At 36.5% G+C, this 12,019-nt stretch overlaps 1 protein-coding gene across 4 annotated transcripts in view; it reads left to right on the plus strand.

The window, feature by feature from the left end:
• Positions 1 to 2,625: 2,625 nt before the first annotated feature.
• TNRC18 (trinucleotide repeat containing 18) overlaps positions 2,626 to 12,019 on the plus strand; it is a 170,979-nt gene continuing 161,585 nt past the window's right edge. For all 4 annotated transcript variants that reach the window (XM_063430182.1, XM_063430185.1, XM_063430184.1 and 1 more), the window contains exons 1-2: positions 2,626 to 2,836; positions 5,629 to 5,857. In XM_063430182.1, coding sequence (XP_063286252.1) covers positions 5,680 to 5,857 — 178 coding nt within the window. In that variant the 5' untranslated portion in view covers positions 2,626 to 2,836; positions 5,629 to 5,679. The remainder of the gene's footprint in view (positions 2,837 to 5,628; positions 5,858 to 12,019) is intronic.

Consider the following 12,019-nt stretch of genomic DNA (forward strand, 5'->3'; position numbering starts at 1 on the left):
TGGGTAAGTTCATAGGAATTGCGTCGGATGTCTTGGTGGGTATGTTTTTTTTTAATGAATTTATTCTTCACCAAGTGCCTCGAGGCACTCAGCACATCGGACGCTTGCCCCGATGGCTTCCGATGCTCTGCTACACTGCCTAGCGCCACATGGGGCAACGCGGACGTGATCGCCCGGCAGTAATGGGAGGTATTGCAGGATGTCTCAGCATCGCTGCAATACCGTTAGGGCGGCTGGAATCGATCACGTTCGCTTCCAGCGCTCAAATTTACCACGGACGTATCAGGTACATCCGAGGTCATTAACAACCGTTTTTTGTCGGATGTACCTGATATGCCGTGGTCACTAAGGGGTTAATGGGCGGAGGACAATTGGTTATTGCTCTGTCCTAACTGTCTGGTGTATTTGTTATTTATTCTACTGCAACAATAAAACCATAATGAGTATAAAATGTTCACACTTTACCAAATAACCTTATGGGGCTTATTCACTAAACCCTGTTTATAGTCAATTGCAAACTGATGTGTGTGTATATATATATATATATATATATATATACAAAAATAGAAAAGTAGGAGCTGCACTCACGGTCTTGGTATCAAAATAGAAAAATTGTTTATTCCATGTGTCACAAACGACGTTTTGGTCCGCTCAGGGACCTTCCTCAGGATAAAGTCAAAGTATATATATATATATATATATATATATATATATATATAATTTTTTTTATTAGTTACATTATTCAAATTTTTGCTATTATTTGGGGTTAAGTGAATAGGTTTAGTACAAGTTATGCACTAAACTGAGAATTCGCCATGAATTTAAAATTCAAGGCCAAAAGTAGCCACACTGGAAGCATATCAGACTTAAAGAATTGTTCGAGATCAGGAATTGTTGTACTTTGAATTCACACATTAGTGAATACCCCCGGAATATGACATTAATTATAAAGCACCATTTCAAATATTTTGTTCTTTTTCCTTAAAGATTACATCCTACAGCGAATTCATGGCAGCAATTATTATGATTATCAGGATTTATTGGAAATTACTATTCATCTCGATGATCTATCTAAAGGATAAAGCATCATGTGATTACATTAAAAAAAAAAAAAGTTAAAGAATGGGTGACATCTGACAAATATCCAGAAGACAATGCAATGCAATGATTTGTTGACCCAGGACATACTTGAAAACGAGAGAAATCTCAATGTATCTTTCCTGGTAAAATATTGTATAAATAAATAAGAGAGAAAACGCAAAAACGGTTTTGTTTTTTTTGTTGTTTATTTTAAATATATCCCTTTCTATATATCCTGGAAATCAAACCAAATAAGCATATTTAGCCTCCATCCATCCAAGCACTGTGATGTATTTATTTCTATATATCTTCAGCCCTAATGTATGGACCATCATGTTTTGGAGAAGCGGTCTTGTGCTCTAGAAAACAGACTTTCCAGCCTCCCCCTACTCAGTTAACCCGTCCCTCCTTCCCAGCTCCCATTCTTGTTTTCCCAAGCAGTGTGCTACTGACGGGTGCCTTGAAACTGCCCACCTGGGTTTGGTTGAGGGTGACTTGAAACTGTTGCCAGCTCAAACTCCTGTTTATTTTTAAGTAAAGGTTACTTTTCTCCTGGAATAACAATCACAGAAATAAAATAACACTAATAACTTAAAAGAAAGCCATCCTAAAACTAGCAGGACAAGCTGACAGCCTACTGTACAAAAGGTGTAAATCACACAGTATCCAGCACAGCTTTTGCATTACATTTACTGAAGAGTTTCCAAATAAAGCCATAGCACTGCAGTTCTTCCCTCACCTTCTGTGACTGTGATTAAGATTTCCCTCATTTGCAACAATGTCCTACATATGATCTCTGGTAATTTTGCGTGAATCTTAGACTGCTTCTCTGAGAATGGTCCTCATTAACCACTGTTCCTGTAACATTTTATAATGGTCTCAATTATTGTTAAATTTCCCTCTTTTATAATATTGTAAAGCGCTGTGGAATACGTTGGTGCTATACAAATAATAATAATAATAATGTTAACCAGAGAAACCCAGTAGGGAGGGAGGGAAAGCCACGTAGGCAGTACAGCAGGAGAATTTTTGCAAATTTAGCGAACAGTTCACCGTTTAGTAAATAAATACCCCAGTAGTAATTTCCCCCCTTCCCCCAACATAGGAGAGTATTCGGTTTTCCTCATACATAACAAAAATGTTTTTAGATATTTTGCCTCTAATGCAATAAAAATCCCAGGGAACACACTTGGCACAAAGCAGGATTTATTGGGAATACTTGCTTGTGTCTCTCAGAGAGAGGGTGGGGGGTTCAATCCATCTAATATTCTGTAGAACTCAGACCTAGAAGGGCGGCCTGGAAACAGCCTGGAAAAATTCTCACCACTCTTTTTGATTATTCAGCCTCCCCGGGGGAGCCTTGAAACCGTCGCAGTTCTTAGTCCATAACTGGCTTTATAGGAATGGCTGTGGGCCAAACTGTTTACATGCGACTGATTGACGGAGTTGCTGGCCAATCGGGTGTTTACTATGGGACTCTGGTTGGGCTTCATGGAGGGAGGCGGGTCTAAGTACACAATGCTTGTTTCATTGCTAGAGAGTCAGTTCATGCTTTGGGATGGGGGACTGCCAGGGGTCTGTGTGATGTGCTGCCTTACAGCTCAGTCCTGGGGGGAGGCTGGTGAGGAATGTGCCTGGATTATAAGGGTATGCTCTGTGGATTATTGTTAGCCAAGGGGAGCATTGAAGAGAGGGGATTGTGGGCTCTGCAGCCTCCAGAGGAGTGAGAAAAGGAGCTGCGTGGACCCACAGCAAGGTAAAAGCCATTTACTAGGACACTACACTCTATAAAGTCATCTCCTTCAACTGAGACTGTATACCATGTTACACTGCTACTAGAATCATGGCAACTAGACCATATCTTGGAATGCACACATCTGTGTTTCTACATGTCTTATGAGACCTCTTGTTGCCTTTTACTTTAATAGTAAATCTTAAAATATATTTGTTAAAAGAGAAATTGTAGAAAATACCCATACTAAATAAAGCAGCTGCTGTACCCCCTCTCACCATGGAGAGTTTTTTTAGGCACTAGTAAAGGGTATAAATAATGACTGAGGTTCAATTCACAAAATACAAGTTCTAGGGGGTAAGCAACCTTTGACACTACAGTTGTTGTGGACTACATGTCCCTAAATATCTTTCAGTCATAATGCTGGCTGGCAAAGCTTCAAGGGAGATGTACTCCACAACATGTGGAGTGCAGAAGGCTGCCTGCTCCTTTTCTAGGACATTGGTTCTTAACCCCTGGGTCAGGACCCAGAATTGGGGCCCCATGTCATTTAATTATTCCCCCCCTCCCCTCCAAACACGCACCTTCTTAATGCCTCAAGCTACTGCTCCCAATAAGTTGTTTACTCAAGTATTGACTTCCACATGCAGTGGATATATATGGCTTCTGAAAAACGTCTAATTAGGGTATTTTGCAATATTTATTTTGTAAGACATCTGACACTTAAAGAATGGGTCACTGAAAATGTATGTACAAGCTAATACCATTTATATAATTTGTTTCCCTTACCAAAAAAGGTTAAGAATCGCTGTTCTATAGCTTTAATTATAAACAGGAATTCAGCCATTTTAGCTACATGTCAGTTTTCTTCCCCCAATTACACACTCCCTACCCGATGAACAGCCGCCACTGGGGCATTTCTAACCTAATGCTGGCTTACTGTATATCCAAAAAGAAAACAGACCTGATAACACTTAACAAGCTATCCGTCTGTAGGTTTCACATGGATCTGTGACTATGGGATCTGATGAACAAAGTGGATTTATAGCAAAGATAGTAAATACGTCATAGACTGGTGCAATATTCCAGTAGTTTTTGAGATGAGGCCTAAATATGGGGTTTGTAATCTAAACTGGAAATCGGGAAAATTTGAAAATACGTGTAAAAATTTAGGTCAAAATAGCTGAAGTTTAACGTTAGATCATTATCTATGGTTCTAATATGGCTACTTTTGACCTAGCATTTGCTTTTTTTTCTTTCTAGTTCTCCCCAAATTCTATTTGTGTTTTTTTTGTTTTTTATTTGAGTTACATTGCACAGCCTCTGGTTTTCTATCCTAGAGGAGAAATCTGAGCTAGCAATAATGGTAATTAAAATATTTTGGAGTTCAAATTAATTTAGCATTTTTATTTTAAACTGTGCATAATGTGGGAGTGGTCCTGCTGGCTAGGTTTTATGTTGCAAATATATATAAATGTACGTATTGTAACTTATTCTTGGTTTTTATATATGTAGGTCAAGACGCTCCATTACTAATATGGCTAAATACAGAATTGTCAGTTGATTGACTAATATTCGTAAAGCGGTATTATAAATCCGAAATCTCTAAAGGAGCTGACTTTTTACTCTACTATGTATCAACCGTTTTCACCACACACTTGATTCCAAAATGACAAATTTTATATATAACTAGTCATTGTATAACTGACGAATGTTATTTGAGCTGTAGCTAGAAGGGGGTGTGACACTTTCCATATACACTTCAACTTGAGCGTTCTTTTTATATATACATATACAATATTATTATTATTAATATAGCTCCCACAGATTCCGTAGCGCTTTAAAAAAAAAATAATAATAATAATAAAAAATATATATATATATATATATATATATATATATATATATATGATATTGTAGCTGTATTAGGCCAGTGATGTAGATATAAAAAACAGATATATTTGTATCTTATAAAAAGGTATTACAAGATACTAATTCTTTCTCTCTCTCTCTCTCTCTCTCTCTCTCTCTCTCTCTCTCTCTCTCTCTCTCTCTCTCTCTCTCTCTCTCTCTCTCTCTCTCTCTCTCTCTCTCTCTCTCTCTCTCTCTCTCTCTCTCTCTTCTATGTACGTAGAGCTTGGCTGCAGAGTGTATATGTGTGTGTAAAACAAAAAAAAACCAGATACAATTAGTATCTTGTAATACCTTTTTTTATAAGATACAAATTTTATGTTTTTTTTTTTATATATATCACTGGACTAATACAGCTACAATGTCATATATATATATATCTATACACACAGCTTTTGTTGATTTATTTTGGCTGCAGAAATAGGTTTTCACCTTTTCATTTAGGAGAGGGGAAAAATACTTCTTATTCAACAATGCATGCACTTTCACATCTTTTCTTTTTTTTTTTTGTTGCTATAAGGTGTTAAGTCACATTAGTACAAAACACACGAATGTTTGAGGGGAAGGGGGGGCAGGGGGTGATCTGTGCTTGCATGTATGCCAGTATAGTCCTCTGAGATTTACCATGCCACCATTTTATATTCTGAATCTGGAATGTGAATGTATGTCCCCTCTATAGTCATAAATAGACTTTTTTTTTTTTTTACCACATTTGCTGCTTTCATTTTTTTTTTTTTTTTTTAGGCAAATCCTCTGTTCACATTATTCACCTTTTTAAGTGCTGTTTTCTGTTAATATGTAAAGTGTATTAACTATTTTGTATAAAAAATTGACTGCATAGTTCTAAAATGCAGCTTCTGTCCATCACTGCACTGAAATGCTAATTATTTCTGTCTGTGTTTTAGCCCCCCTGTCAGGCTTTGGATCATGGTGCGATTTAAACATTCAGTCTAAGGATGGATGGCCGGGACTTTGTGCATATGCCTCCCTCAATGCTGTCAGGATTGCAACTGGAGGGGGGCCGGAATACAGTTGGTGGTGGTACTGGGCACCTTACACCGTCCGCCGGACACTTAGCCCAGCTTTCATCTGCAAAGTACCTTCCATCAACTCTTAATTTGCACTCCCATCCGGGTAAGCACAGTAGAGCATCATCTATAAGTTATATCATTGTATATAGCTATATCTGCAACATCAAGCACATTTGTGTTTTATGTGGCTCATATTGTTTGTCTTTTGGTTGATTCTTGTATATTGCAGGGATGTGCATGTATGTGAAATAAATATAAATGTGCAATGTATGTATACATTTTACTACTATGTTTACTATTTTGTCTTTACCTATACATAATGACTGCATTGAAAGGGTTTTGGAAAATGTTCTAATATTCACTTTTAGCCTGTATACAACATCTTTTGGGGGTGGCATATCTACTGCTGCAGTGCAGACTTTAGAGGGGAAACAAACTCCTATACAGTTGGACATTGTAACCCTTTAAATGCTGTGTACTGAAGAGTGACTGTGAAAATTTTAAGTATTTTGTGCAGTGGATGTGAAAATATAATTAAAAAAATACATTCTCTTGCTTTGCATATGTAGATATCTTTTTGTGAGATACATGATTGCCATTTGCTTTTGCTATCTAGTATGCAGTATTAGCAATTGGCTTTATAATATAGATTTTTTTTTAATTACGATGGGGTGATTCTGTATGGTATTGTCGAATTAAAGGTTGTAATCCCCAAGTAATTTTATTTATTTATTTTTTATATTCTGTATATGATAATCAGGAGCCCTATTATATAATGCTATTTTTGTTTTTCCACCCCTTTAATTGTCTGTGTGCAGAATATTTGCATAAATGACTGCTTTCACTTTTGCAATGTCGCTTTCCATTTGACACTTGGGTACTTGTCTCTTTCAAAGCTTGTGTGCAATTGACCTATTTTGAGATTTGTATCCTGGCATATTGGTAATTTTTTTTTTTTTTTTCTATTTCTCGTTTCCTTGAAATGACAAACTTGTAAAAGCCCACCTCAAATGCTTGGTGGCGAAAATCATCCCTTATGCAAATGTATTGGTGTAGCAGCTTCTAAAATCCTTGAGTACACTATAAAATAGACGCAATGAACCTTGTTAGCTAAAAAAAAAAAAATATTAAGCTACGGTATTTTAAAATCATCATTGAATGGCATGGGGGAGTCCACAATGCTTACTGTACTTGGCTGTTCACATAAATTACACAATTAAATATGTAATAGATTAAAAACATTTAAAAAAATATTTGTGTGTGAATTAATTAAATGTTATCCTAATTGGACAGTAACACCTAAAATGGAGAGTGGTCAGATTACAGTTTCTGTAATAGCCATATTTCTGCAGCAGTGTTGGGTCATTGTGCTGTTTGTGCAAATCACAAGCCTCTCCAAAAAAAAAAAAAAATCCACTGTACTTGCTGTACGATTAGGTCTTGTCACTTTTTCTTTTATTTTCAGAGTGGTTTTTCATTTTAAAATTTATCAATAATGTCTTTTACTACATACACATCTGTTGTATTTTTTCTTAATTTTGTACATATATATCAATTATATTAATCGGGTGCAGAAAAAAATGATGAATGGCAAACAGAATTACTTTATAGAAAATCTGAAGGAAATGCTCTTAATGTTTAAAACTGATTTCTTGTAAGGAATATAACAAGTGACAAATGTAGTTTTATTTTAGGTGTGTAAGAAGTCTACAGTTAGCAAAGTCCTTTAAAAAAAAAAAAAAAAAAAAAAAAATGGATTTAATGCAAAGTCATTTAGAGCAGGGGAACACATCTGTAAAAAAAAAACCCCAAACCTTCAGTTAAGTAAGGCCTTCCTTCTTACTGTTTAATGACCATTACTTACTGAAGTATATATTTTTAAAACTTTAGGCCAAAATCACACAAATGAAAATGTTGCCAACATTAATTTATCCAATTCACTTTTTTGGCCCTAAATTCGAAATTCACCATGAATTAATGATGATTTTTGTGTGTGTGTTTGTGCAAAACTATGCCAGTGTCTTTGTGTATTTTAACTCTACATTATTTAATTTAGTATTTTGGCTAAGTGTGAATTTACTACCAGTTGTGTTGTCTGTAGGATTCAAATACACAGCTAAGGCTGCTTTTCTCTGCTTTGGTAACAGAATTCCTATTTAGTACTTGAGAAAGTTTCAGTTTGAGTAAGTGTTGACCTGCTGAATGGAAGCCTATTTACTTAGGCCTGAAGCCTTAATCTTAATGCAAATTTGTTAGGTATGCAAAGCAACACGTTTTGTCAAGTATATGTGGTAATGTTAATGCTTTGCAGAGCAGGTTTCTTTTCCATCGAACCTGCTTGGTAAACAAGGAAACTAATTTAGTGAAGAACTTGTCAAATTGTTATTTTTGTTTTCTTAAGCTCTGTCAATAAATCAGCCTTTGAATTACCGTAACTTGTTTCATGTGCTACGTAATCGTGTTAAAAATGGAGAGTAGCAGTTTACTTTACCCTTTTGAATAGCTTAATTTGCCTCCCAGCTATTTGACCAGAGTCTTTTGCATTTGTCTTTTTTTTTTTTTTTTTTTATTCTTAAATTTAAAAAATTGTGTGCAAGTGTGTGTGTTTTTAATGGGACAAGTCCTGACACATTCATTCATGTTCCAGTGTTGTGTTTTTAATTTAAAAACAAAAACAAAAAAAAAAAATTTTCTACCCTGGGACACCATCTGATATTGGAATAACAATAGTTTGAGAGAGCACGCTCTTATTTTTCCAAAGAGTGCAATCTCCCAGACAAGCCTCAATCTACAGCGCTACGGAATCTGATGGCGCTATATTAATAATAATAATGACAAACAAAAAAGATGTCCCGCACTCCTTATTGTGAAAAACTGCCAATAAAGGGATAGTTTTTTTTTTTTTCTCTCTCACAATAAGGAGTGCTGGAAATCCTTTTTGTTAATAGGATATTGAAAAATATTTTTAATTTCCACTCTACTGAGCATGTGCTACATGATTTTAGGGTGATCTGCATACACATGGTTGGGTGACCTTGCAGAGGGCCCTTTGATGTTATGGTGGAGTATATTTTTAGCCAGAAGTTACTTTGGCTATAATCTAAAACGTGTTTTTATGTAAAAATTTATTTTTTTTTTTTTTTTTTTACATCATATTGATTGTATACTGGCAAATGATTACTGCAAGGTTTGGCACCAACGGGAAAAGCTTGTTTAAAAAAAGCAGTTTATCAAAAAATTTAAGCTAAAAAGGATAGAGAGAATACATCTGGCAGATCTGCTTTGTACCGAACAAGTCTTTAGTGCTCCCCGAAATATTAAGCAGAGTGAGAGAGATGACATTCCTACAATTCAAGATCTTTTTTTTGTAAAATATGACTCTCTTGAAATTCCATTGCTGTATTGCGTTACTGATAAATAATGGTTACAATTTTACTACTAATTTGGTTCATAAATTGGCACAAAACTCAATCTCGACAGACTCCTCTATTAAACTTGTCTTGGTACTTTGATTGTAAATGTAATCCTATTACTTCCTCTAAAATAACCAGTATCTGGCTACTTCTCAGATGTTGAGAACACATCACAAACTGTATATTAGTTAAGTGGAATGCTAAAGGATAGTCCTCCTTGGGAACATTTTATAGGCCATCTGATTTTGTGTGTATGAAAAAGTAGACTTACCGTATATACTAGAGTATAAGACGAGTTTTTCAGCACATTTTTTGTGCTGTAAAACCCCCACTCGTCTTATACTCGAGTCAATTGTCTGTATTCTGGCAATTTACATTGCCATAATACAGACAAGGACCGGGGGCTGGCAGGCTGTAACTTGCCTTTCCTGCAGCTCCTGTCAGCTCCCTTCTCTCTCCTCCAGTCCGTGCAGCTCCCTCTGCAAGTCTCGCGAGAGCCGCGGGGTCAGAGCGTTGCCACGGGTTACCATGGCAACGCTCCGCGCAGCTGCGAGACCTGCAGTGGCAGCTGACCTGGGAGCTGCACGGACCGGAGGAGAGAGAAGGGAGCTGACAGGAGCTGCTGTGAAGGTAAGTAAGAGCTCTCTGCCAGCCCCCCTCCTACAGCCCATCCACTGGACCACCAGGGAGTGAGAGCCCACCTCCCTGGCCAGCTAACAAGCAGGGAGGGGGGACGAAAAAAAATAATCAAAAAATAATATAATAATAATTAAATAATAAAATGCCCACCCCCCACCAATGCTCTGCATCACACACACACTGCACTCATACACACACACTGTAAATAAATATTAAATTAATATAATTTTATTGTGATCTAATTTTATTTAGAAATTTACCAGTAGCTGCTGCATTTCCCACCCTAGTCTTATACTCGAGTAAATAAGTTTTCCCAGTTTTTGGGGGTAAAATTAGGGGCCTCGGCTTGTATTCGGGTCTGCTTATACTCGAGTATATACGGTATTTTATTTTTGTATTGTTGTCTATTAAAATTGTGCTACATTTTACTCTTTGTAGAAATGTCTACCAATTTGAGCACAGCAGCAGTGGTTTAATAGATTAGTAGCAGTGTCTGTTTACATATTTGCTAGATATATTTTTTTACTCCTCAAAGGCAAGTAGAACTGGGAAATTCTTTAAATATGCAGGGTTGACTGTTGAATCAATTAATTCCTTTCTTTTTAGTGTCTGTCCTTCTGCCCATCAGACAGCCAATTGCACCATACAGTGAGTTGTACATGCTTGGAAGGAAGTGTATGCATATTGAATTGGAAATCTGGTTAGTGCTGTTCAGTCCCTTCCCCCACCATTCATACTCTGCCTGCCATTTCTTCTCTGCTTACTATCTAAAAGGAAGAAAATTAGCCTTCAATTACACTGTTACAGGTGTTGGGAGCAAGTGGTCTTTATGTGCTACAGTATTGGCATGAAATTGTGATAAATGGGTGTAGTTTATTTTTTATTTTTTTCATTGTCATATGACCCTAGATGGAGAATGAGTCATGTGCACAGTATGGGTTGGAAGGTCATGTGTGGGGGTAGTTTGTTTTGCTAACATAGATTGTCAACCTTGTCTCATGAATTTGGTTGCATAGTTTCCTTAAAGGGCCTTTTTTCAGTTGTCTGTCCTTAATTTTCTTAATATAATAATTCACTTTAGATTAAATATTGTCTTGTTTTTTGAGGGCTAGTGGTAGGGGTGGGGGGCAGGTCAATTGGCATGTTGTATGTAGATAGTTACCATCAGTAACTGCCTTCATGTGGCACATGCCACATAGATTGTGTGAAAATTGGGCATGACTGGGGAAAACAAAATTGTGCTGTTGAACTGTGGGAGGATTATTTATTATTAAATATAAGCACCCACAAAGGATACTATACATAGAAAGTGGTGTGCCCCCACTTTATGGGATATGTATTTCACTTTTCATCCCTTTAAACGTAGCAGATGTTGTGTGAGAAACTGCTGCAGCCCTGATGTCACAGGCTCTGTGATTGAAGGTAATACTGGCACTCCGAACCCGACAAAATACATTTTGTGTGTGTGTGTGTGTGTGTGTGTGTGTGTATATATATATATATATATATATATATATTATTTTTTTTATATTGATCATAATATATCAATATCTCTAAAACTGCTACCTGATCTTGCACTGGTTTAAATTTTGCCATTCATGCACAGCTCAGAATTTCATGATTTCCCTAAAGATGCCTCTTTTATGCCTTTAAGAAAATGGAGAAGGCCCTGCAGTGGCTACCAGCTGTGTTCTTGACATTTGGACAGTAGCCAGAATTCCCTGAATTTTATTAAGCAATCCTGTCTCAAAAATTTTCAATTTACAACCTAACCCGGCAGATCTATAGATCCCAAGTATTCAAATACAGGAACAGTGGCGCCCATGGATTTTGTTTTATCATATGAAAACACACCAGGTCTAGAACTAGAATACACTTAAAGGAAAACTATATCGCTAGCAATAGAAAACGTTATTACTATCACTAAAGTGTCCCTCTGTCTCAGCAACCCTCCTCCCTCTGTACAGCCCAGCCATGAAAGGATTAAATAACACTTTCAACACTGCACTGAGATGAAGTGGTCTGGGTGCCCATGGTGTCCATTAAAAGGTTTGATGGCTTTTTTTTTTTTTTTTTGTATGTGAAATATATCTTTCTCATTAAGAAATAATGTTGTATGAGATGCTGAAAAATTTATGGAGAAAAATGTGAAAGAGTAAGCCTGTTCATAGATAATCCATTTAAATGTCTATTATTGCTCTTTTTGGTATTGG

The sequence above is a fragment of the Pelobates fuscus genome, chromosome 8 (genome assembly GCF_036172605.1).
Source record: "Pelobates fuscus isolate aPelFus1 chromosome 8, aPelFus1.pri, whole genome shotgun sequence".
NCBI classification, from domain to species: domain Eukaryota; kingdom Metazoa; phylum Chordata; class Amphibia; order Anura; family Pelobatidae; genus Pelobates; species Pelobates fuscus.